The following is a 27,511-nucleotide window of genomic DNA, read 5'->3' as shown; positions in this document are numbered from 1 at the left end:
GACCAAGTTATGCATGAGTTCTAGTTATCACCCACAATCTGATGGCCAAACCGAGGTGGTCAATCGCACTTTGGAACAGTATCTACGCTGTTTTACAGGCGATCAGCCACGCAAGTGGCTGGAATGGATCCCCTGGGCTGAGTTCAGCTATAATACAGCCATTCATTCTTCCACCAAACTATCGCCCTTTGAAGCTGTCTATGGCATTCCGCCCCCAAGCTTATTAGCATATGTACCGGGTACTTCGCGGGTCCAAGCAGTGGATGAATACTTGCGAGACAGGGATTCTATTTTGCGTGAGTTACGGCAGAACCTTTTCCGGGCTCGGGACCGTATGAAATCTCAAGCGGACCAGCATCGACGAGAAGTAAACTTCCACGTGGGGGATTATGTGTATTTAAAGTTACAGCCGTATCGGCAGACATCAGTGGCCTTTCGTGGCTCCATGAAGCTTGCTGCACGTTATTTTGGTCCATATCAAATCATTGAAAAGGTGGGCTCGGTTGCTTATAAGTTGGCTCTTCCGCTTGGTTCTCAGATCCATAATGTTTTTCATGTTAGTCTACTACGTAAGCAATTGGGATCAATACCACTTGCTTCTCCCCGACTTCCTCCAGTGTCAGAAACTTCAACACTTCTTCCACAGCCTGAGGCTATCTTGGATCGACGTGTGATACGTAAAGGTAATTATCGCCCAAAACCTCAGATATTGGTTAAATGGGCTAGTGCGCCAGTGGAGGATGCAACCTGGGAAACGGAGTGGCGTTTTTCCAAGACATACCCTGATTTCATCCTTGAGGACAAGGATATTGTGAGTGGGGGGGAATGATACGTGCTGGTGTGCATGGGGATTGCATGCATGCCTTCAGACCATCAGACCACGTATGGAAATACATGGGACGTATGAAAATGCATGGGATTGCATGCACGTCTTCAACTTTAAAGCGGGAGGAGAGTGAGTGGAAGATTTGGTCATCATCAAGACTCGGTCAAGTTTGTTAGACCTTAGTGGTTCCGTTGAATAATCTCGAGTGCTGATTTTGCGGCACCAGTTAGTTATTTTCCAGATTATCTGCTACTGTTATTCTATTTTCTAGCGTAAGTGTTTAGTTCAGAGACTATATATATGTGTAGCTCATGGAATAAAGGATAATAAGTTTAAGCTTTTGACATCACTTCCTCTCGTCTTTCTTTCTCAACTCTAGCTTATTTGTTAACTACAAATTAAACATATCATATTTTTTATTTTAGATCTATGCATACAGATTTTGTGGGCAAGACTAGTTAACCCCGATATTTTCTTTCTATTGATTAAATTTTCCTTCTAATGACAAGGTTAATAGTGAGATGAAATTAACCTCAATGCAGGTTAATCGAATGAACCTTCAATTTCCTATATGTCATAACTTGTTTGTGAAGCAAAAGTTCTGACTATCACTTTTCCAGGTATTACTGTTTGAGCTAACGCCTGAATCCTGATAAAGTTTTTGACATGATTTTTTTGCCCCTTTATTATCATTAAATTTTCTACATTTATTATTATTATTATTGTTATTAGTAGTAGTCGTAGGAAGCTAAGAGACCATTTGAATCTAAAATTGGAGAATAGCTTGCACAAGGTCTTGAGACTCGGGCTTACTTGCATTACAGGCAACTTGAAAATGGGGTTTCCATCTCTGTTTTTCTGGTGAATTGCTTCTTCACCCATTGGTTCTCTAAACTCTTGCGGATGAAAGGAGCCCTAAACGTTTGTAAATTTAGTTTAAAAAAAAAAATTATCTACATTTATTTGAAATTCTCAATGGCTCACACGCACTGATACTTCTTGCGCAATGAATAGGTTACATCCACTGAATTTTTTTAAAATTTTTTTGTAATATTTTTACTAGTTTTTGGTCATATGTTCAAAGTTTGTTCCTTAGATTATTCAACTTGTACATTATAACTACAATAACAGATAACGCTTGAAAAAGATTATAATTAACTGGATAAGTTAATATGAACAGTAATTTGTAAGATATGTGGCAAAATTAAATGCAGTTAATAGGAAAAACACAAGTCACATGTGACACATCCTTCATCCCCCCAACACAACACGTAGAAAATGCTCTAGTACTTGTAACCCTTGACGTACAAACTCTCCGAAGCCAATCCACCGGCACTGCCGCCAGTATATTTCCCGAGGGTTGCCTCAGAATTGGCCTTGCACCTCACGGAGAATGCATCTTGAGCTTTGGCAACATTCTCCTTCTTTCCACCCCATATCTTGAGTGTGCTCTGCTGCAATGCTCGCCCGAATGAGAATGACAATGTCCATGGCTTCAACACCTCTATCTTGTTCATTGCATTGAGATTCACCGTGGCCTCTTCCTCGCTTTGCCCGCCGGACAAAAACACAATGCCCGGAACAGCTGGTGGGACAGTTCGACGAAGTGCAGTCACTGTGTACTCTGCTATCACCTCTGCTGCCACCTGTGAAACAACAAAAAAAAAAAATTGTTGGGCCTCGAAAATATACACAAATTTCTTTTGTAACCCCCAGTCTCCTCCAATATTCGGGGGAAGAAATTAAAAAAAAATAAAATTTGAAAATCAATCGGCCAACCGGCCAAGCCCTGTAGGCCAAGAGTTACCTTTGGGCCGTCAGAGCCAGGGGCGACCATGTTAGGCTTCAGAAGGGTTCCTTCGAGAAGGACGTGGTGATCATTGAGAGCCTTGTAAACAGCAGCAAGCACTGTTTCCGTGACAGCAGCGCATTTCTTGATGTCATGGCTTCCATCAGTCAACACTTCTGGCTCAACAATTGGGACCAAGCCGTTTTCCTGACAAATGATAGCATAACGAGCCAGGCCCTGAGCGTTCTGCTGGATTGACAATTCGGATGGCTCAGTGGGGCCAATCTTCAGGACAGCACGCCACTTGGCGAACCGGGCACCTGCCTTGTAGTACTGCTGGCACCGGGCACCCAAAGAGTCAAAGCCTTGAGTTGTGGTCTCACCGTTTGTTCCGGCTATTTCGACAGTTCCCTTGTCAACTTTGATGCCTGGAATCACATTGTTTTCCTGAAGGACTTCAACAAAAGGCTTGCCATCAGAGGTTTTTTGGTAAAGAGTTTCTTCAAACAGGATGACTCCTGAGAGGAAAGACAGGGCGTTGGGAGAGGTGAAGAGGAGTTCACGCAGAGCCTGACGATTGGACTCGATGTTCTCGACGTTGATGCTTGCAAGACGCTTGCCAATTGTGCCTGTGCTCTCATCTGCGGCCAAAATTCCCTTGCCTGGAGTGGCAATGTACTTTGCATTCTTGATAAGTTCCTCTGATCAACAATACAAAGATTTAGCTCAAGGAACTTTCCTCAAGAGTGTTTTTTAGATAACAAGCTAGAAAAATATAAAATACATCCATTGTAGTGCAATCTTCCAATGATAATAGTTAACGAACAAGTTTTGGTCTTAGGTTTGCTGCACAACAATGTGTAAAGCTTTGTGTATAAAAGTAGAATACACATGTGAACCCCAATTAATTCAACTGGTAAAATCTTTTAGAGTGGTATGATTAGGTTTGCACCTTACTTGCATGAGTATTTAGTTTCATTTATTGGCATACTTACAAAAGGAGATCCTTAATGATTGAGTATACATGTATGGTTATTTAAGCCTTTTGGTATGAGAGACAAGGGAAGATTACCTGCATACTTTCCAACAAAGGCAGACATGGTGTAAGTGAGATTTGGATGATGTGTTGGATAAAGGGAAAAACCACACAGGAAGAAAATGCAAAAACAAACTACACAAACACCACTGTATATAGATATCACCTAGCATGGAATTGGAATATACCAACGGAATCCAACCCCATGCCATGCACCAACACGTGTCGAAAGATTAGCCCGACGAAGGTTATCATCCTTGGATAAAGCAACGAGTGATCACTCTCCTTGCCAAGTGGCACTAATCCAAGGGATTTTTAAACTTATTATCCATAATAAGAAACTTGAAAATTATTGTGGAAAAGCTCCTTCCTCACGTCCTGCCCTCTACAATTTAAATGTACAACCCAAAAAGCAATTCCTGGATATTACTGATTTCATTATCTCAGCCACTGCCCACAAGCTCAACAACCATCCAGAATCTTTCATATAGTAGCAGTAACATGTTGACTAAGCTAAGCTAATTCAACAAAATGATAGCAATTTCAATAAATAAAATGACGAGAATATTCCAATCCAAAGTAGCAAAAAATGTAGCATGAAATTTCATAAATGTCCGGATTTTGTAAATACATATATGAAAGTTGGGGAAGCAAGCAGTTTCAAATATTGTCCCCAGGAGTGCTCGTCCCTAGCAATTCAGATGAAAGCTTTATTTCCTATATGGGGGTTGACTAGCAATGTTAATGACATGGTATTTGAGCCATTTTAGATTTCTGTCTTGAAACTTGAAGCTAAGTAATGAGACCCCCCAAGTATAACTTGAAAATGTTTTGGAAAATAAGGGGGAAAAAAAAAGAGATATCCAAAAACAATACTTCTATGTGTTTGATTGAATCAAAATTTTTGCAAACTAAAACCCCAAGTCCCACACATTGAAGCCAATTCTCCAAACTCAGTAGTGCAGGATGATCATCTCAGAAATGATTGGTACAAACATCTGTTCCTGTAGATCTACTGTGAACGGATCACCACTTGTTGGTCGTCGTCATCTGTACCAAAATATCGGTCTCCAAATTCACCCATGCCAGGTATGACACGGAAATCTTCATTCAAGCCAATATCAATCTCAGATGTCACAATCTTTAGTCTTGGGAAGCTTTTGCAAACCACATGCACACCCTGAGGTGCCTGGTGAGATTCAGAGACAGAAAGTGCGGATGAGAAAATATCCATAGAAACACTAAAAGATATTAAAATTACTTACAGATATGAGATTCAGAAATATGATGTTGGACTCTGGTACACCTTTTCTTAGAAGTAAAGAAATAGCTTGAACAGCCGAGTTGCCTGAATGAAGGGAATGATAACTATATTAAGTTAATTCCAGCCACTTGGCTACTAAATGTCCAATTAGCTTTTAAGAGAAACAAGTTACAGATACCTAAAAGCAAGCAAATATTTTTAAGGTCATGAGACATGAGTTGCAAATAACTTGCTTAAGGGAGCAAGGACAATTAGGAAGAGTAAAAGATACATGAGTTAAGGACTGCATAAATACTAACAACTAATACTTTTGCAGAAGTTATTGATTATCTATGTTAAAACAGAACTAATTAAGGCGATGCACAAGCTGAAAACATAAAAAGCACATCAAATCAGTCGAACCTGTGCCTAGAATAGGATCCAATAGTAACACATGCCTTTCTGAGATGTCTTGCGGTAATTTTTCATAGATTAACTGCCAAATCATTGAACCATAAAAAATCAAAACTTTAGCAGACACAAAAAAGCACATTCTAGACATTGGAAGAACTTTGCAAACCTGTTGACCATTGTCCCCTTCTCTATGAATTAAGATCTTCCCAATCTTGATACCTTTACAACAAGCTCGCAAAGCATTCTCCATACTCTCACCACTTGAATCGATTTAAAGAAAGCATTAAAGTAGTTGTTAGGCATCATAATATGGAAGGAGAACCAAAAAAAAAAAAGCAAGATAAGAGAAGAAATTAAGGGAAGCTCATAGCAAACAATTAGTTAATGACCAAGTTTATTCATGGCTAACACCATATGCTAATAATCATTGTTCACCTATAAAATAGTTAGGAAAATTTTAAATCTTGCTTTATCCCTCAAACAAACCCCTACCATACTCCAGCTTCGTAGTTTCTACTTTCTACTGCCTGTCCATGGTTCAGCCCTAGGACTTGATGCTGTTTCCCCAGAATGTATCCTAATTTTTGGCCTAATTCTTCTTCTGATGATTGATTCAATATAGTGACTACTTTCTGGACCAATGAAATTGTCTTTATATATGACATATAATTGAGATACATCTCTAACATTTCAAATCAAGTAGTAAGAGGTATTTATATTGTACTTCAAGATTTGAAAGTTGAGACAAGATATCTACCTCCTAATAACAGAGACACCACATAACCTTTTACAGAAATCTACACCAGTATATACAGCTCCTGCATTCACAGCAAGAAGTTGTAAAAACAACACATAAGCAAGTAAAGTTTTAAAGCAAATTGAATAACAAACAACCAAGCACTAGATTATGGGGAAAATAATGGAGAAGATTGTAACAAAAAACGACAAATACCAGAAAGTAACACAATAATATTATGACTCATCTTGGATCTTAAGCATTACCATTTTTCAAATCCTAAGATTAAAAACAAGGGGAGTTGAGTCATGTAAAGTGAAAAAGGATCTAAAATCTGCTAATATCTAGTAGAAGCAGAAAACATTTCAATTTGCAGAGAAACGTACCAATCAAGTGTTATTATGCAAATTAAGGTCAAGACATCACATACATTAAACAAGTAACATTTCAAAAACAAACCAAAACCACAAGTAGGATACTCTATGTTAGAGATTAAGATGATGAATTATACATCGGTAACATTTGCTCACCAGTTGGAGTAATCACTTGCTTCTCAGTAAATGGTAGATGTCCCAGACCATGTTCAACAACCTGACAAAGGTGTAAAAGAGCTGATGAATTGACAAATGAAAGTAAAGAATTTCTAGCATCCATTATGACCCAAGAAACCATGATAAAAATTAACCAAAACATGTGCCCACCAAACGAATCAATCGGTCAGAATAAAAGACAAAGTCATGTTTTGTCGTTTGAGAATCACGTATAAGGGTATGCATTCCCCGTATCTGCAAAAGCAGTCATTCATTAAAATCTCAATATGCAAACAAAATAGTATATTGAAGAAAGCCTGCACTTCCAAAAATAAAACTACTTGAAAACATTGATATTAGCTACCATAACAATTCAAAATGACAAGCTTGGATCTCTAGAAAATATATATTACTTAAAAGTTAAGTAGTCAGTGAGTAGGAAAATGATACCTGAAAAGTTGAATGGATGACATACAGATTAGGGTATATTTTACAAAGATCATGCTGGCCAAGTTTTGTGCGAATATGTTGCACAATCAGATCAATGGCAACATGATTATCTCCCCCACGGGGAATGATGATATCTGCATACTTCTTTGTTGGAAGTATGAAGTCATCAAAAGCAGGCTTCACAAATTTTGAGTACTGCATCCAAATTAGATTATATCAACATCCATTCAAGGAAACATTAAAAACATTAACATGCTTTACAATATCTTAAAAACAAAATTATTAAAGGGGGTTAAAAGTTAAAATTGGCTTGCATACTGTATTGCTAAAAAAAAAAAACAAAAAATATCAACGTCAATTCTATTATTCATTGAGATAAAAAAATTATGTTCTAACCTGGTCAAGTACTGTAGCAATATCTCTACCCTTCTCAACAGTGTCACGCCTTATTCTCCTTGCCAGACGTACATCAGCATCTGCACTGAAAAATTTAAAATGTGAAGTGACAGCCCAACTTAGTGACACAATGAAGCAACATAAATTCTTTCCCATAACTAGGGAAATCAATCTCTTAATGGAAAGTCAGCAACGGTTTTTTTCACTGATTGGAATGACAAGAAAATTCTTGGACACTTAATTATCAAATACTAGTAGCTTGTTAGGTACTACATACCGTAAGTTTCAGGACAAAGCAGGGATGAAGTTAACTTTAACTGCAACTCCAATTTAGTTTAACAATACTTAAAAATTTTAAAACAGCATTCAAATGTGAAGAGACATGCACCTAATAAACAAGCATTCATCAAACCAAAAATCCACCAGCTTTAGGGAGCTACAGACTACCAGTGCTCCAAAAATTACTTCTTATAGACCAGTCTAATCAAGTGCTTTACAGGTTAAAGCTTCTATATGACTACGTTTTCTAAAATTAAACACACAGGTACAAAAAATTAGTCCTGCTAGTAACTTCTAACAATTTTGATATCCTAAGGTCAATATCTAGTAATTGAAATATCTAAGAAAACAACCTGTATCAACAAATATCTTCATGTTCATCAACTCTCGGACACGGGAATCATGGAAAACAAGTATGCCCTCCAATAGTATAACATCCGAAGGGTTTACCTGCAGAAGATAGTCGGAATTATCTTTCACACTGAAAACTGCAACAGATACTTGCAGAAAAAATCAGTAACAACATATTAACTCGCATCTTTTGGAGCAGAAGGATATACCCTTCTTGCTGGAAAGACGTTATTTTTGTAACTCTTGAAGTCATAGTTTGGAATATCTACTGCTTGTCCGTGCCTCAGCTTCTCCATTGAAGATAATAGCTTCTCAGTATCAAAGGCATCTAACAGTAAGAGCAATCTTGTGTTAAAATGGCAGCATAAACTTTAGGATAAAAAACTCCATGTACAGTAAAGGAAACAAAAGATCATAATTCCGTAATGCTATATAACGTTAAATTGCAATCAAGTTTTAATTTATTTCCCAATGAATTCCTTATAAACAATTGCAATATATGAATCATAACATCTCAATGGTTCAGGAGATACAGCCAAGTGGTAAGATTATAGTACGATTCAATAATTGCAAATAGCTTCAGCACTTAGGTTATCTACTTGTCCAAATTCCAATAAAATAATTAATACTACAAATCTATTTTACAGAGATTCCCTCACCAGGATGGTCGAAGTTGTATTCATGAACTCGAGCAAGTTCCTGTTCTGTAAGATTGTGATAAAAGGAATCCTGCCACAGTTTTCCGATTAAAATATTTATTTCTGAAGGAAAAATGATCATCTCACGTAAAATACCACAAGATCATATGATGAGTATCTGATATATTACTGCATTACCAGCATTAAAATTGAGAAAAAAAAAAAAGAGTTCCACAGAAAGGTTTTTAGATTTATTATTACTATAGTAAAGAGTAAAGACACAGTGGAAGAATCCAGAGATAACCAGCCAAAACAGTCCAACAACTGAAAACAATAATCACATTTTAAAACAAAGTTCCCAAAGTTTTATATATGTGATCCAAAAGAAGCACCAAAATTATAAATATCTAAATATTAAACCAAATAAATGGATGAATTGCTCATATTCAGCCTAACATGATTTGCTGGTGTTCAAAAACATAGAGTGTTTTCCTTTTAATATGGTTCAAAACTAACAAATCTGTTACCATTATCTGACTTTTTCTTTTAATGGCAGATGGAGAGAAGCAAAGAATTATCGGTAGTCAGGAAGATATCAGACAGTAAGTAGCTAACAACACTCTAAAAATCCAGAAAATGTCAAATTCTAAGGAAGCTGTGATTTAGTTTGAATAATACTTATCACCACTATGCCAAAGTCCATTTGGTATCAAGAAGGCCATTACCTGGTTAACAAGTACAACACGTTGATCATGAAGCTGCTGAATAATCATATCACAAACAGTGGTCTTCCCAGATGCAGCTCCCCCAGCAACTCCTGCAGAAAAAGGAAATATTAAAGCCAAAACTAGAATAAAGGTGAAGAAACTACACCAAATTTTCAAGATTTAATTAGAGGAAGGAAATGCGTGGAAAAATAGGCATAGACCAACATTTAGCATGTCAAATGGAAGTACCTGATCAGTACCAAACAAAGACTGTTAAGTCTGATACACGAAGAACCGAACGTCAAACCTTCCTATCTCTAAAGCTATGGTGCCATTGACTCTTACTAAACCGGAGAGTGTATACATTATCAATACTTGATCCCAAATACTTAGAACTATACGTCATAATACTTACTCATTCGATATATTTTAGATCTTAGACTACCATACAGCATATTAGAGATACCTGACGTAGTAAGCTAGAAAACAATATAATTTGGGAACAACAGGATGCTTGCATCTTGCTTATACCAAATTCTACCAATTATAAGTAGTTAAGCACTTCATGTTCACATTTCAATAATATGCTCCAAGGGACTATCAAACATATTTAACCAAGTATGGTAAAATAGATAGTTATTCAATAAAACTTCACATACCAATACTTACCAATCACAAAAGGTTGTCTATGCAAGTTTTCTGCTGCAGAAATTGTTGGTTGCCCTGTTTCTTTATTTCTAACCTCTAAACCATCCATATGAAACCCAGAAAAATGAACCCCAGAAGAGGCCTCTATCATATCCACAACTGTTTTAGAATCCATATCCTCAACTACCTGCTAATTCAATATACAAGTAATCAAAAAGGGAGACAAAACAAAGGGCACCCGGATCAAGGTATTAACCTTTAAATTCCACTACCAATCAATGTCAATAAGTAAAATCAAAGAGATTTCCAGTTAAAGGTATAGCATTTCCAATACGTGGAAAGAAAAAAAAAGGTAACAATCAAGGAAACTCAAATACAATGTTCAATGTACATTGTCCAGCTGAAACCAAATCACAAACAAAATTCTAAAGCAAATGCTGTAGCTATTCATAGTACTAGTTCCAGTTGCATGTACCATTAAACACAATCATGTCTTTTAGCTTTTGTTCCTTTGGACAAATGAAACAAACTCATGTCACGAAAAAAAAAAAAAAAAAAAACTAAAAACAAGTCACCCAAGACACTAATTACTTCAGCTCCAAAACACAATCAAACTTAAACACATTGCACTAAATGCATAATCACGCATACACATACACACACATGTTCCTAAACAGTTTCTATCCACACAGATTGACTTAAAAGAAACTGGAAATCAAATAAGTTGATTACTACAATCAACAATCCCTTAATCAGCAACAAATACACAAAGATCACTTACTAAATTCAATAAAAATCAAATCTTTGATAAAAAAAAACAACAACTCTAGATCAAATAAACCATATTTCAGATTCACTAAACATACCCAGATCACCAACGGTAAATTTATTTCATCAAAAAAAAATATTAAAATCAAATGCATATCATTAAACATACCTGATAAGCCAATAATAAAAAAGAAAGAGAAAAAAATTTGAACTTTTTGTAAGAGAGAGAGAGGTAAAGAGAGATGTAAACACAGATTTTGAGGATTTTTTTTTAAAAAAAATTAATTTTGTATGTTTTGTTCACGTAATAATTGAAGGGAAAATTTTTCACAAAGAGAAAATTGAACTGAGATATTTATAGCCTCTATCTAGGTTTAAAAAATAGAGGCTATTTTCAGAGTTATTTACAATGGAGTCCTTGCTCCCACAATCAATTCATTCATGTCCTTGTGTTGAAATTATTTGTCTAGTAGTTTTTCCACAGTTTAAAATACAAATTAAATCATAATAAGTAAAAATTAAAAATTTTATGGGTTTATAAAATTTATAGAAATTAATTGATTAGATTTAATAGAAGATAAATTAATAATTGTAAAACCATCCATATGTTTTGTTATATATTTTTATTTTTTAACTAAAGAGTATAATTTTATAATTTTGTAGAGTTAAAGTTTAAATGTTATGGAATTATGAGTTTGCAAAGCTTTTTTTTTTATATTTAGATTTAATGATACAATTTTAATAGATTTAATGAGCTAATTGGAAATTCAAGTAATTTTCATTTAATTTTGAGAATTTTTTTCACCTCTATGATTTGAGCGCATTAATCATGAGCACATCTGCCCCTAATTATATGATCTATGGACTTTTGTAGAATTTCTTATCATCAAATTATGCTCAAAAGTCTAGAATTAACATACCCTCAAAGTACCTAATCAGACATAATAAGTAAGTTAATTTTCTTTAAATAATTAATTTTTCTTAGAAATTTTCGTGTGTCCAAAAGAATAAACTTGAAATTGACACAATTATTACTATTACGAATAACAGTTTAAATTTATTTGAATTTATTAATTTTCATGATACGTTATTATCGAATTCATGGAATGTTACCACTAATTACAACCTTAACTGAAAATTTTAAATATTTTTCTTTTTATTTATTTTTCGGATTATTATTACTTTTTCAGAATTTTATATTACAGCACAGCGTATTGCAGTAAAAGGCAAGTTATGGCACACTCAAAGCTGCGTCGGTTTTAGATTAGAAACAAGAGATTCCACGTCAGGACCAATTCAGCTATGGGCCCCATTGGATATGGGAATTGTAATTGTTCTTGTTCTTATGTGAGTGGGGTAATTTTTAAAAACCTCCCCTGAGGTTTGGGCTTGTTGCAAGTAGATAGCGAGAATTGATTTATTTGTAAAAAACTCCCTACCGTCAGTTAAGTTTAACATTGACCGTTAGTTGACCGTGCAAAGACAATATTACCCTTAACAATAGTTTGTAAACGAAAATAACTAAAAAAAACCAAAATTATTGGTGTAAAAAGCACAAACCCTATTTTTTGACAATTTTATCCTTGTCAATTCTAAAAATTTACAATATCATAGGTAAAGATTATGACTATTTCATTTTTAAATTTTTAATTTTATCTTTCTTGTAGGAATTTTAAGAAAATATCAATAATTTAAAGAGGATTTTTTAATTTTTTAATTTTAATTTTTTATAAGAACTTTAAGAAAATATCAATAATTTAAAAAGTGTAAAATAACTAATAATTTTAGTTTTTTTTATAGTTATTTTCGTTTATAAACTATTGTTAAGGGTAATATTGTCTTTGCACGGTCAACTAACGGTCAATGTTAAACTTAACTGACGGTAGGGAGTTTTTTACAAATAAATCAATTCTCGCCATCTACTTGCAACAAGCCCAAACCTCAGGGGAGGTTTTTAAAAATTACCCAATGTGAGTGTCACAATTTCTCACTTCAAAAAAAAAAAAAAAAGTAATAATTTCTAACAATTATCTGGATAAATTTCACTCAAATCCCGATATTTGCCTTTAAATGCAGTGAAGTCCTTTAAAGACTTTAAAAATTGTTTTTCTTTTTCTTTTTTGAATTACCACATTACAATCTATACCTATTATTAGAATTAGAAATTTATCAAAAATTCTTAAATTAACGCTTTGTAAATCAATTATGCGATAATGCAATCTAAATATTCAAGTACATGACGAGAGAGATCCACTTCTAAATATTTAAACTCGAGCTCTCGACCTAAAAAATGAGATATTCAATACACAACTAAAGAGTAATTAATTACTTTTTATTTTTTAATTTCTAAAGTATTTCACATTGACTATAAGATTCATAAAAGAAGAGTTGCGAATCAATAAATGTAAATATATATATATATATATATATGTATCGAACAAATTCACCTCCTGTTAATACATAAAACATATTTACTACGCTAATGAAAATACTATTATTGCAAATTCGCAATATTAATGTTCTGAATTGCGTGCTTTTATTTATATAATTGCAAGGTATTAATGGTATTTGATTTGTCATGTGTCGTCTACGAGGCCCGTGACAGTAGCTGATACACTTACCAAATTGGTGAAATTTTTTAATCAATTTTTGAACGGCTAGACGGCATTGATTAAAAAAAAAAAAAATTTGGGGGTCATATTTAGGATATTTAAATTAATATTCAAAATCTGATTTCAATTTTATTTCTTCTTTTGGGATTCAGGAATTTTACAGAATCTTCCATGTTCGGATTTGATTCATTCACCATCACTTCATAAAAATGATAATAATAATGTTGCTTCACTTTAAAATATTTCGCAAATCTAATGATTGTACTTGGCTGCTACTTGCTAAAATTTTCGGAATATTTTGTTGTTAAAAACGTTAGAAATCTTTTCCAAAAAATCAATGAAAATATCTTTCTATCACTAAAAAATTACAGTCAAATTAACTTTCTTTTATTATTCATGCAATTCTAAAAATTATTGCACCAAATATATAATAAAAAAAAAAATCATTGGACAAACCCAGAGAGGAATTTGGACAAAGTTCAAGATATGATATGTTCACTTTCCTTCTTTGTAATTTTCTAAATACTTTTAGCTCGTAAAATTAATATATTTTAACAAAGCCCTTCCATGGAAAGTGCTTAAAATGGCACAATTGAAAAATTGGTTAGATGATGGGGAGGCCTGCTAGTGCTAGTCTCATTGATTTTGTATCCACTACATGCCATGCTAAGATTATTCCTCGACCGAGATTTTTTTTTTTTAAAGTTTTTTTTATATTTTTTAAATAAATATTTAATAAATAATGCCAAAAAAATTTCTTTTCCAAATTGATATTAAGTTGCTATCAAGGTAAGAAAATATGTATATAAATATTGATAGCAGCTATGATGTTAGCATCTTACATAACAGATGACACATAAAGGGATTGTTAATAATTAATTTCGATAGCAAGGTAAAAATACTGTCGTGGTATTAGACATCATCGACTTAGTAGACAAGTCTCTTTCAGTATATATTTTACGGGAAACTAACCATGGAACATAATTTGTAAGGTAGTGATTGTTGTTATTTGAATTCTTTATGATTATATTTGTCTTGTTTTAGTAAAAGATAATGTTGAAAAAAAAAATAAGAAGAAGAATAGGATTTGAATAGAATTGCCACTCGGTTTAGCCAAGAAGTCAAATATTTTTATTTTTATTTTTTGTAATGTATGTAGAAGATGAATGAAGTTTCAAATCAAATTGAAAACGTAATTTAATTATGTGATGTGTGCGTGAAAACTAGGTATAAATTTATTTAAACTAGTAAAAAATATTTGAGTAGTAGCACTATAAATACATACCTCACCTCATTATTTAGGAACCATCAAATGGGTAGATTTTATTAACTTCTTAATTATGTGAAGATATCTAGATTGTGGGGTGTATTATTATCATAATAGTTCTCCAGTCCGGAAAACCTTTAAAACCGCACGATTTTGAAGTATTGTGAAATTAAACCTTTAATCGAAAATCCTGCATTTCCCAAATTTCCCCACATTTAAAAAATGTTTGATTAAAAAATTTATAATTATTATCATATCCAAATGGTAACGTTAATCGAAAATATAACATTCGTTGTCGTAGGATTAAATAGAGAATATCTATTAATTTTTAATCTAACTTTATTTATTTATTTTTTTCATAGCAAAAACAAGATCTTGTGGTAGGCCTGTAAATAATGATTTTGAAAAGAAAGTTGGAAATTAGGCATGGAGACTTGAGAATTGAAAATTTTAATTGGGTGTTTTTGGTGGGATGATGATTCATCGTTGTTGCAAGGTCTAATTCCAATATTTCTTTTCATCCCAAACGACGTTGCTGTTCATTGTGACATTTCACTTCTGATAGACATGAAAATGTGTTGCTTAATCTTATCCCAAAAGTGACTTCTTTTTCTTCATTTCGCATACGGATTGGCTGCCGCTACATCTTTTGATCTATCCATCTGAATGAAAGAAAATGATGGAAGCACTTATGGATAGAACCGATGGAAGCACTTTTGGATAGAACCAATGGAAGCACTTTTTATTTTACATTGACTTCTCGAGGGGATGAAATTGTTTGTGCCCACTCTTCATGATCATCCAATTCGGCTGAGATTTTGACTCAGTTAAGCAACTAAGGCCCAAATTTTTGTAGTTCTGGCCCATTTTTATTTTACAATGGCTAGGCCCATTTTTGGTTTTAACATTGGAGGCCAGAAGAAGCAATGAAAGCGATTTTGTTAAGAGGGAGACTATTGACACCCCTCTAAATACCTCATAAAACCCCTTTAATTATTTTATAATTTTAATTTTTATTAAAATTACATAATAGCACAATTTCTAATTAAACTCCACTCAAAAGTTGTATAATTTTTTATTTTAGAAATTAAAAAGTTTTTTTAAAAATTTTCAGGTGAGGAATTTACCATCAATGGCTACAATAAAAAAAAAAGAAAAACTCTTTTTTTTTTAAATGGAAGAAATCTGGTTGTTAAAATGAGTTTTAATAATAAAAATTAAAGAATAAAATTTACACAATAAATTTTACTTAAAGGTATTTTATCATTGATGGAGGTGTTAAAAGAATTTTATAATTTTTTAAAATATTGTAATGAAGTTAATTTAAAAAAAAAAAAAGGGTGTTAAGAGATATTTAGAGGGGTGCCAATAGTCCCACTCTTTTGTTAATGTTGTGAGTTGTGCGAACCAAACCCACAACGAGTTGAATCCATCATAATAATGAGCTCTGTTGCCAGAAGTTGAGCACGAGCCACACTTACATAATCTTGTACTTGCACTTTAACCCTAATATCTCATCAAACGCTACCATGCTCTCTTCAATTTTGATAGAACCTTGGCGACTTGGAAAAGGGTCCAAAGATAATCTGTTATATATCATATAATTATTCAAAGGTGTGGGACCCTCATTTTCTTTTTAATGTGCAATTTAAGAGAGTTAAAAAAATAATTTTCTTAAATTTATAGTTTAAAAAACGTGTCTGCATAAAAAAAAAAGCAGCATGCTCATACTAAAGAATAATTCATATATCATTATAAGTGTGTAATATATTAAATTATTATCATGTGTGTATTTACTCTTAGAAAATTACATGTAACAAGAATTTAATAAAATGAGATATTACGTCGAGAATTCCTAAGATCGCCTCTAATTATTGAATTCCTAAGAATTTAACATAAATATCCACAACGTGAATCACTTACAAACTAGAACCACAAAACATATTAAAGGGGAAGCGATAGACAGCATGCGTGAATGATTTACGATATATAGAGGGGACCAAACAATCAATATGCGTTGCATGTTTTGCTGGATGGAAAAAAAAAAAAAATTCTCTCTGTCCAAAAAAGAAATGTACAAATTGTTCATGTTTCCATAATTTTGAATTGGAAAAAAAAAAAAAAAGGGTTGTTTTGCACAGGGATCATGGCTTTAATTAATCTTATGCTGAAAAAAACAAAGAAGTGTGGTAAATCATATCATTGTTCTCGGAAGATATTCAATTGGGTTTGTGCTATTGCACCGACCAGTATTGATGGTGGAGAAGTTTAATGCTTTAAGGTGACAAAGCATAATAATTATGGCACTATATATTTACATCTTTATAATCATAATCCTTACAAATAATAATAAATCATGGGATTATGAAGCATCAAGTGCCCATTGACTAATATTCTATATTGTTCTTGGAGAAAAATAATAGTTATCAAACAAGATCCACCAATGCCATTGACCTTTCTTTCGAGCGTTAGATCCAATAATCATATAAATATTTGGAACAAAAACAAAAGAAAAAAAAACTCCCAAGTCTTACCCATAATTTTGATGATTGTAGAGTGACAATTTTATCTTTCGAATATTTTTTATCGCCTGACCTTATAAGTTGGTATAAGAACTACAAACCTAATTAATTTTTTATGTTGAAAAATCATATTTATTCTTTGATAAATAAAAAATTTACGTGGGATGATTTGTTATTATTCTACCTTTAAGTGACAAAAGAGAAGATAAATTGAAGGTCAAGCCATTTTTATAAAAATAAAAAGAACAAAAAAATCTTGAAAGAAAAAGATATATAATTACAGATGTTTCTTGACCATATGATAATCAAACATCTTTTTAACTGTAACAATTTTGACTATAGACACCACAACAACGCTTATAAAACAAGTATCATTCACAAACTCTCTCTCTCTCTCTCTCTCACACAACTTTATCAATTATCAACTAATGCAAAAGAAAAAGGGGGCGAGAAAAGTAATTGCATGCAGCAGATTGAGGGAACCCTCCTTAAATGGGGTACAAATTTTAGAAAGACTCAATGAAAAAGTGGCCCTCCACAATCATTTAAATCTAGGGGATCCAACGTTCCCACAATGAAGTTAATTCAACTTTGCCTCTTTTTTATTTCAAAAACCCTAACGTTGTGCTTACACAGACAACTTTAATTTACTTGCCTTTATTGGTGTCAAAGTGAGAATATCACCACTTTCTCAGACCTAACGAATATGTAAAATATGAAGAAACTTTGTTTTTTTTTTTTCCCTTTTAATTTTTGGAGGAGAATCTACAGCCAGTATTTTCTCACCAACCATTGTTTATTTCTTCACCAAACACTAGGATTTTAGTTCAGAAAAAAAGGGCAGCTTTCTTGTTTTATAGTTCTCAGATTAGAGTGTTGATTATTTAATTACTCTCTGAATATTGTTTTCTACACATATGTCACATGAACATGTTTACTAATTAATTGAGAATTTGGGTATCATTTTTTAGCACCAAATTCAATTTAAAACTAAGGTAATTAATGGGACATTTCGATTGTTCCAGAGCACATAACGAGGTTGAAAATACTGCAAAACAGTCATTAAGCTCCTAATTGAGAATTATAATCATCCTTCACCATCATCATCGAGCAACAAAATTAATATGTATACAAAATGGAGAGAAAGGGATAGACAGCGAGTGCATGCATGAGAATGACAAATATCATAACATCCACTTTGAGAGGAAACACCATAACAAAAGAAATGCCAAAGTCCGAAGCTTTATAAAGCCACCCAAATTATGCCATCATTTTGGGTGGATCTTGCCGTGCAGTCCAACGGTTTAAGGGTCCCATTGCGTTCCACAGTTGTCATTTCCTAATTTGCCTTCGTGGCATGCCATTTGGAAGCACATTTTCAAAACTTTTAAGTCAATAAATATAGCCTTAGAAATAATATTATTATTATTATTAATATATTCTTCTTATACGAGATCTACTTAAATTTTATTAATAGTAAATCATTTTAATTGTCAGATGTTGCGAAATCTTTAAACCTTTTGTTCAATGGTTCGAGATTTGGGAATGTAACTACATTAAATATTTGTTAAGAGAGTTTTGCCGTCTTAGTGGTCTTACCCGAATTGAATTTAAATTAGTCAGGATCCACTGTAGTATTCGCATATTAGATGGTTTAATATACTTAAAAAAACTTTAAATCTATTATGTGTATTATAAAAAAAAATTATTATCAATTTTTTTTAAGAATTAATATCTTCTTCTTATACGAGATCTACTTCAATTTTATCAATAGTAAATATATTTTAATTGTCAGATGTTGCGAAATCTTTAAATCTCTTGTTCAACAGTTCGAAGTTTGGAAATGCAATTATATTAAATATTTATTAAAAGAATTTTGTCGTTCTAGTAGTCCTACCCGATTTGAATCTAGATTAGTCGGGTTCCAATGTGATCTTCAAATACCAACAGATTTAATATACCAAAAAAAAATCTTTAAAACTCTTGTGTGTATTAGAAAATTATTATTTTTCATTATTTAGAGATAGATTCTATCTATTTTATACCTCGTCGTTTAAACTATACGACAATATTACTATTGTACATATATTGAGAGGGAGGTAAGTTACATTAGACATGACCCGAAAAAAAAAAGGATGAAGAAGAAAGAGCAGTTACGACCCATTTAAAAGCATTATGAATATGTCACTTTTGTAGAGTAATTTTGATTCTTTATTTAGATAGAAGAAGGCAAAGACACTAAAACGTTTAAATTTCATTAGTCCTTTGATTTTCTCTTACCAGGACTCTTTCTCTTTCAGTTTCTTTCGTAAGCAGCAAAGAGAAACATATACACACATGTAAGTTGAAGCATTTAATGAAGCAGAGGCTCATCATGTACATGTAATTTCATTAATGCTCTCTCTTTAACCCCACACGGGAAGCTTATTTGTTTCACCTCCCATTTCTGCAACAGCTCTGAGTTCCGACCATCTTCTCAAGCTCAAGTACAGCTTCCCCCCCCCCCCCCCTTCCCCCCCTCTTCTCTCGCTAAATTTTCGAGGACTCTTCACAATTTTAAAGACCCTTCAAGGTAACTTCAGTTACTATTTGCTTGCTCTTAAATTAGTATCACTGAACAAAGTCATTTCGTTTCTGGGGTTGTGTGCTCATTCATCTGTTTCTCTTGCTCTTACATCTTCATGCATTGTATCATTTCTTGAATATTTTTTTTTTCATTTACTGATCATCAAAGAATTCATCATTTCATGTTTTTGAGCAGTTCTTTTTTGTTTGTTGTGGCAATGAGTTTAGAGAGAGAGAGATAAGATAGGAGGATGCCACAAGAAACAAATTACTCAAGTTCAGTTTTCACCTCTCCTTGCAAGAACTTAAGAGGACTAAAGTCGGTAGTCTCCAACAATGAGGCTTCATACACTGAAGAAATTATTAATGACTATGAATTAGCCCACAGAAAAGCTGAGGAAGCAGGTGCCATTTCTGATTATTACTATTTTGCCTGTTTGTTTCTCTATAATTTTTTCTTTTTTTGTGTAATTTACTTTCTTTTTTACTTTATTTTCGTGGGTTTGGTGATCATATGATATTATTCTCATTTTGGAAAAGAAAAGGAAAAAAAAAAACAAATAGGAATCATGATGTTCCTTCCACAAAATGCGGGTGATCTCTGTTTGAAAAATGAAAAGGGTTTGGTATCCCCGTCACAAATAGTGCTGACATGGGACCATCTTGGAGAAATTAATTCAATTTAGCCCCATTGTTAGTTTGTTTATTTACTTTAGTATGAATCCCCAGTTTTTATTACACCTAACTTTACAAACACTCTACCTTTTTTGGGAGTGTATAGAATGAAACATTGCAACTAATGATGGATAGTGGTCCAATTCTCAGCTCATAGGTATGGTAGATAAAAAAGTTATAGTGACAGTAAATGAAAAAGAAAAAGCAAAAGATAAGATGGTATTAAGTCACAGTAAAGTATCTGAGAAATATTAGCAAGTCTTGATCAGATGATGATGTGTAATCATGTCAATTATTTTTTTGTTTATACTTGGTGCTTGAGTTTATATCATAAGCATGGATTGATGGAGCTTGGAGACTAAATCTTGATATTCAACTGTTCAAGTACTGGCATATTAAAATGTGCAGGCTAAAATTACCAGAATCAAAATTTATATATTCATTTGTTTGTTACTTGTTTCACCTACCAAACCTGAAAGTTTATAGAATTTGTCAGTGAGGTGTGGGTCAATGTGGTGGTAAATAAGAGTAAAAATGGCCCCAATTATGATGCTCAGGGCCACATAAATGCAAGCAGTTGTAGTTTATAAACTGCACACCGCTCACCATTAGTGCACACTTCTCTGCTTTTATAGCTCAAAATCTAGTACTGGGTACTCACAAATAGCAAGGGATCAACCTTAAAATTCTATCTGACATGTATGTAGTAAAATTTACAAAATGAAAGGACCAACATTGTTAATACACTATACGCCATCAGTTTTAGTTAGATGCCTATCCTTTCTAAGGCTCTATACGAAAAAGATTGTCCCTTAATATGTTTAACATAATTTTTATACTTAGTTTAGCATAGTTCATAAGGATTATCAATTATGATGTCTATTGATTATATATATATATATATATATAACAAAAGAATGTGATAACTTCTGTATAATTCTCAAAGAAAAAGCACAGAAAATGAGAATATGTTAGTGAATGAAGAACAATTTCTAAATCTTTAAGTTATAACTATATTAATTTCTTATTTATATCAGCTGCAAGGAGGTACCAGGCAGCAGAATGGCTAAGGCAGATGGACAAAGGTGCTTCAGGAACCCTGCCTAAAGAACCCTCTGAAGAAGAGTTTCGCCTTGCCCTTCGCAATGGCCTTATTTTATGCAATGTGCTTAACAAAGTCAATCCTGGAGCTGTTCTTAAGGTACTAATGATATAGCAGATTATGTAATTGTTTCCTTTGACAAGAAAATTTACGTAATCATATACATTCATTGTTCTTGTAACCACTCAATTCTTTTCTTAGTTTCAACTCTGTGTTTGAAATGTAAATAGGTGGTGGAAAATCCAATTATTGCAGTACAGGCAACGGAGGGAGCAGCACAGTCTGCAATTCAGTATTTCGAAAACATGAGGAACTTTCTTGTGGCTGTTAAAGATATGCAGCTTCTGACTTTTGAAGCATCTGATTTGGAAAAGGTTTTAACTCTTTCTTAAACTGTTTGGTATGTAAATCAACATGCAGGATGATGCATTTAAAATCAGTTGTCATCTGAGGCAATCAAATGTTATTTCATTTAACATTATCTCAAGTGCAAGACCATGCCAAATTTTTTTCTGCCTATTTTCTTATAGTAGTTTTATGTGTTTAGCATGTTATTTCCTTAAAACTGAGCTTGAGAAACTTTATGTGATACAGGGAGGCTCCTCAAGTAAAGTTGTAGACTGCATTCTCTGCCTGAAAGGTTATTATGAGTGGAAGCAAGCTGGAGGAATTGGTGTTTGGAGGTATGGAGGGACTGTAAAGATCACATCCTTCCCGAACAGGTCACCATCCTTGGTTGGTAGTGAAAGTACAGATGAGTCCTTTGATGAATCTGAATCATCACAATATGAACAGCTATTGGAATTTCTCCATCTCTCCAATGAGGTCTCACTTGAAGAATCCAAAACTGCAAATGCTCTGGCATTCCTTTTTGATCGTTTTGGGCTTCGACTTCTTCAGGCTTACCTTAGAGAGAGTAATGGGATTGAAGAGTTTCCTTTGAATGCAATGGTAGGTAAGATCCTTTCCAATTTGTTGTGCAAATACTCTTACAAATATCAAAAGTTCATTTGAAGATAAAAGTATATTTAACAGCACTTTGAATGGGCAATTACGAAAATTCAAAAAGATCTGAACTAAATACTACATTATTATTAATTAATCTCAAATTCTTATCTAATCATGCTGGCATACTACTGTCTTCAAGTCAAGATGATTCTCTGATGTTCTTTCGACTTAAATTATCATGGAATTTGTGGTATGGCCCCTGGAAGTATGTAAAGATCAAAATACAAAATACCGTGCTTCGGAATCTGTTATTTGTTTATTTTTTTAATAATGAAATTTCTCTGCATTCATAGCCGAAAAAAAAAAGAAAAAAAAAGCTATCTTATTGCATATGCTCATTTCTCTTTCTTTCTTTTGGTTAAATTTTCAACTCTTTTGTATGAAATGTTGTAGATAATTGACACTTTGCTCGGTAAGGTCGTTAAGGATTTCTCAGCAGTACTAGTCTCTCAAGGCACTCAGGTACTTAAAATTTGAACTATCACAACGTATGTTGTGCTTTCATTGACATTTCAATGAGTACTAAACATTTTCTACAGCTTGGACTATTTCTGAAGAAAATATTGAAAGGAGAAGTTGGTTCTCTGTCAAAAGCTGAATTCATGGAAGCCATTTCACAATACCTTGGACGAAAAACTAGTTTGGTATCTGGTGATCACTCCAAATTCTGCATCTGTGGTGAGAAACGTGAAGTCATTCAGCATTCCATCAGTCGTTCTTGTGATCATGCAGAACTAACAGATCGGCATCAGAAACAACTTCAGGTTTGATCATAATGCACTGAAATTATTACGCATTTGAAATCAACTTAGATGCATCTTCTGTTTTATACAAAAAATGGTTTTCCAAAAATGGGTGATCAAAAGATCGAATCACTATGCGTATCTTGGTGGTCGTTACTTTATGTTAATTTCCTGCTGATTTTAGGAGTTAAAATTGCAATATCTGGAGACAAAAGGAGAAGTCAAAGAAATTCAATCAAATTGGGAGGAAGAACTTTATAGACTTGGTGAGGATCTGGAAAAAAGAAAAGAAAGAAAATCCTTTTGACATCATTTTTTGGTTATTATATGTTGACTTGAAAATTTCCATTATTAGCATTTCCATTGAAGCTGTATTTTTACTTATTGCAGAGCATTATATCAAGAATCTTGAAGTCGCCTCTTCTTCTTACCAAAAGGTTTTAGAGGAAAACCGTGTACTTTACAATCAAGTCCAAGATCTTAAAGGTTTTTCTCCATTATCTTGCATCTTTTGAGTTGAGAAAACAAAAAATCTTATGATGCAAGGTGCTTATCTTTTGAATTCAATGCAGGAACAATAAGGGTATATTGTAGAGTAAGACCCTTTTTACCAGGGCAATCAAATGGACAATCCACTGTTGATTATATTGGTGAAAATGGAAATATTATGGTTACTAATCCTTTCAAACAAGGCAAAGATGCACGAAAGATGTTTTTATTCAATAAGGTGTTTGCACCAAATGTGTCACAGGGTATCTTCTCTTTCTTGAGATTAGGCTTTTCAATTATTTTCAAAGTCTGTTAATAATCTAAAATCCTAAAATGGTTTAGTGACCATACGCCACCCTACTCATGATTTTTATTTTATTTTATTATTTTTTATGCACAGAGCAAATATATGTAGATACGCAACCATTGGTCAGGTCCGTTCTAGATGGTTTTAATGTCTGCATATTTGCTTATGGACAAACTGGATCAGGGAAGACATACACAATGGTAAAACCATGCTTGTTTGAATTCCTTAATGTAAAAGTACTGCTGTGTGTTAAGTCAAAACTTGATTCATAGCAAATAACTTAATGCTGCACTAACATTCTGAAAATAAAAGAGCAGCAATATTTTCTTCAACCTCAATTTACAAATAACATATTTTCTTTTACAGAGTGGCCCTGACCTTACAGCTGAGGAAACATGGGGTGTAAACTATCGAGCTCTACGTGACTTATTTCAAATATCAAATACAAGGGGTGATATGATAAAGTATGAGGTTGGAGTTCAGATGATTGAAATTTACAATGAACAAGTGAGAGACTTGTTAGTCAGTGATGGCTCTAATAGAAGATATCCTTTTTGAAATTTACTTTCTACAACACATTTGATGACTTTAAAACTTTATGTTTGTTTGCAATTTGAGTTGAAAAGCTGCAAAAGTAGTTGATTTACCTTAACAATCATTACATTAGATATACGTAACACTGCTCAAGCAAATGGCCTTAATGTACCAGATGCAAGTTTGATTCCAGTTACAAGTACTGAAGATGTTATTGAGTTGATGAGAATTGGTCAAAAGAATCGTGCTGTTGGTGCTACTGCTCTAAATGAACGAAGTAGCCGTTCTCACAGGTAAAGATTTTCTTTTTGTAGCATTTATTTTGCAACTGTAACATAAACCAAAGGCTTCTAATAATACTACTGCAAGTTTTAATGTTACATTTGTTGGTTCCGTATTACACTGTCACAATAGTTGAACCTTTTTTATCAATTTAGCTAATTTAGTTATGTTTTTGTGAATGCAACCTTCCTTCTGCAGTGTTTTGACAGTTCATGTCCTGGGAAGAGAGTTGGTAACTGGATCCATTCTTAAAGGTTGCCTTCATCTGGTGGATTTGGCTGGAAGTGAGAGAGTTGATAAATCAGAAGCTGTAGGTGAAAGATTAAAAGAAGCTCAACATATTAATAGATCACTTTCAGCCCTTGGAGATGTCATTTCTGCTCTTGCCCAAAAGAGTGCACATATTCCTTACAGAAACAGCAAACTTACTCAAGTATTACAGGATTCTTTAGGTATGCATAGACTTATTTTGCCACTCATTTGACAAACGGTAGTAGACTTTTTCCTCTCTAATCTCTTTAGTCTCTGATTGCTTTTATTGTTTTTGATTTAATGAACAGGTGGGCATGCTAAAACATTAATGTTTGTACACATAAATCCTGAACATAATGCTATTGGAGAGACCATTAGCACACTCAAGTTTGCTGAGAGAGTTTCCTCCATAGAACTAGGGGCTGCCCGCTCTAACAAAGAAAGTGGTGAAATCCGAGAACTCAGAGAAGAGGTTTGTTTTTCATCACCCTCAAATACAATTTTTTGCATGAGTGTTTCTCACTATATTTGAAACTCGACAACAATTTACAATGTATTCAGATATCGAATCTTAAACAAACATTGGAGAAAAAGGAAGCAGAATTGGAACAACTGAGACGTGGGGTAACAAGAAATACTTCAGAATCTCAAAAACCAAGAGCAGTTTCACCTTTTCATACTTCAGAATCTCAAAAACCAAGAGCAGTTTCACCTTTTCATACTTCAGAATCTCAAAAACCAAGAGCAGTTTCACCTTTTCATGTGCCACGATATGGAATTAGTGCTAGCTTGAAGCCTGGGATAAATCAGCCAAATGACGACAGTAGAAGCCTTGAGGTAAAAGAAATCACAATGTAAAATATATATCCATATTTTTTAAAAAACATTGTATTGTGGACGCCTCATCTCCGTCTTGCTGTCATGTATGATTTTCAGCCTAGAAGCACTTCTTCAGGTAAGCAAAGGAGGTCAAGGTTTCCTTCTGCATTGACGGACAAGGACCCATTGCCAAAGATTCCTTTAGTGGCTGAAGACAGATTGGGGGGGTCATCAAAGCCAAGAACATCATCCCCTTCTGTTAGGAGATCAATATCCACTGATAGAGGAACCCTCCTGAGAAGCAGGGTCAAGGCTGACACAACTGAGAACCAACCAATTTCACGAGTACCATTTCCAGCTAGAGTACCAGTCAATAAATCCATCTCCGCAACGCCAGTGATCACATCTTCAATAGAAATCAATAATTCAAGAGTGTATATAGGTTCACAAGAACCGGCAAAGCAGCAGGATAATGTTTTAGATGCATTGTCCAGCCTCCAAAAGGTCAGCCACAGGAGTAAATACCCAGAGCATGAAGATGACCAAATTCGGCAAGCTCTTAATATAAGACAAGGTGGCATTAGAAAAAGCAAGCCAGAGAGCAAGGCCAAGGCCAAGCATCAACTTCCAGCTAGATTCCAGAAATCTGATATGGGAATAACATTGCTTTCTGATATGGATACCGGTGAAAAGATGGATGAGGCTAGAAAAAGTGATTTCTCCGAACCAGAAAATGAGCATTCGTTTCTTGGTTCACCAGTGCACAGTGAATTAAAGATGAAGAAGGTTCAACAGAACTTCTCAAGGAACTCCCAAAATCTAGAACCAAGGTTTTCAAAGCTTTTTATCCTCATTTGATTAGTTCTTGTTAACAGTTACTGTTGGTATCTTCATATGTTTGCTGTTAAGTTACATTGTGCAATGTGTGCAGCAGGGGATTGGTGCAGCCAGTGGAACCCTTTTTGGCTGAGAAACTTGAAAACAAGCTGCGAAATGCTGCAACTCACCAAGCACAGGAAGGAGGCAAAAATACATCAATGCCCGAATTTAAGAGGAGTCGGTCTTCACCTCGTGGAAAGTTTTTGATTTGACCTTAAGGATATACAGTATAAAAAAATATCGAAATTTTATCTGTTGCCACTAATATTTTACGTTTTTGTACATTGGATGTTCACGTTGGTGTCTTGAGTTGTATACTATAAGTTATTGAGAGTGAATTGTTGTGGTACCTAAGAGCATTTTATCAATCAAAAGAATCTATAATTACGAAGAGTACATCTCAAGGGCAGTCTGGCTGAACTTTTCACTTCCAAAAAAAAAAAAATTAACAGCACAATTTTAAGTATTACGATTATATTGGGCATGATGATTGTCAGCAGATAGAAGGGGAAAACTGAAAATAACTGGGCTTAGTTCCTGATCTTATTAGTTGTAATACAACCTTAACTTAGTTTTTTACTTGAATTTTTCAAAGAAGGTTTCATGCTTACTAAAGATAGTTTCAATATTACTCGGGTGGTTCA

At 33.7% G+C, this 27,511-nt stretch overlaps 3 protein-coding genes across 4 annotated transcripts; 1 reads left to right on the top strand and 2 right to left on the bottom strand.

Annotated features, from left to right (window-relative positions):
• Positions 1-1,958: 1,958 nt before the first annotated feature.
• Positions 1,959-3,851, bottom strand: LOC102610883 (fructose-bisphosphate aldolase, cytoplasmic isozyme 1). Its single transcript, XM_006474745.4, has 3 exons — positions 3,688-3,851; positions 2,634-3,316; positions 1,959-2,472 (listed from the first exon to the last, which is right to left on the bottom strand). Exons 1-3 carry the CDS (start codon positions 3,713-3,715, stop codon positions 2,110-2,112), a joined length of 1,074 nt encoding a protein of 357 aa, XP_006474808.1. The 5' UTR covers positions 3,716-3,851; the 3' UTR covers positions 1,959-2,109.
• A 380-nt stretch (positions 3,852-4,231) lies between these two features.
• LOC102611190 (uridine kinase-like protein 3) lies at positions 4,232-11,148 on the bottom strand. Of its 2 annotated transcripts, XM_006474746.4 has the most exons (15): positions 10,981-11,148; positions 10,065-10,230; positions 9,414-9,505; positions 8,710-8,779; positions 8,260-8,378; positions 8,053-8,149; positions 7,421-7,500; positions 7,025-7,219; positions 6,746-6,829; positions 6,575-6,635; positions 6,066-6,126; positions 5,475-5,568; positions 5,318-5,390; positions 4,917-4,999; positions 4,232-4,840 (listed from the first exon to the last, which is right to left on the bottom strand). In XM_006474746.4, exons 2-15 carry the CDS (start codon positions 10,216-10,218, stop codon positions 4,664-4,666), a joined length of 1,440 nt encoding a protein of 479 aa, XP_006474809.1. In that variant the 5' UTR covers positions 10,219-10,230; positions 10,981-11,148; the 3' UTR covers positions 4,232-4,663. The 2 variants fall into 2 exon arrangements, with proteins under 2 accessions (XP_006474809.1, XP_024953163.1); XM_025097395.2 differs by having other exon boundaries at positions 5,318-5,568.
• An 8,258-nt stretch (positions 11,149-19,406) lies between these two features.
• Positions 19,407-27,263, top strand: LOC102611671 (kinesin-like protein KIN-14F). Its single transcript, XM_052433840.1, has 18 exons — positions 19,407-19,784; positions 19,974-20,182; positions 21,490-21,653; positions 21,785-21,928; positions 22,149-22,505; positions 22,956-23,024; positions 23,102-23,326; positions 23,490-23,571; positions 23,696-23,791; positions 23,878-24,057; positions 24,195-24,301; positions 24,468-24,648; positions 24,766-24,928; positions 25,116-25,369; positions 25,478-25,641; positions 25,731-26,006; positions 26,106-26,818; positions 26,920-27,263. Exons 2-18 carry the CDS (start codon positions 20,029-20,031, stop codon positions 27,077-27,079), a joined length of 3,489 nt encoding a protein of 1,162 aa, XP_052289800.1. The 5' UTR covers positions 19,407-19,784; positions 19,974-20,028; the 3' UTR covers positions 27,080-27,263.
• Positions 27,264-27,511: the final 248 nt, after the last annotated feature.

Source organism: Citrus sinensis, chromosome 9 (genome assembly GCF_022201045.2).
Source record: "Citrus sinensis cultivar Valencia sweet orange chromosome 9, DVS_A1.0, whole genome shotgun sequence".
NCBI classification, from domain to species: domain Eukaryota; kingdom Viridiplantae; phylum Streptophyta; class Magnoliopsida; order Sapindales; family Rutaceae; genus Citrus; species Citrus sinensis.
Note: the sequence above shows the minus strand (reverse complement) of the source record. Positions and strands in the feature narration are given on the sequence as shown.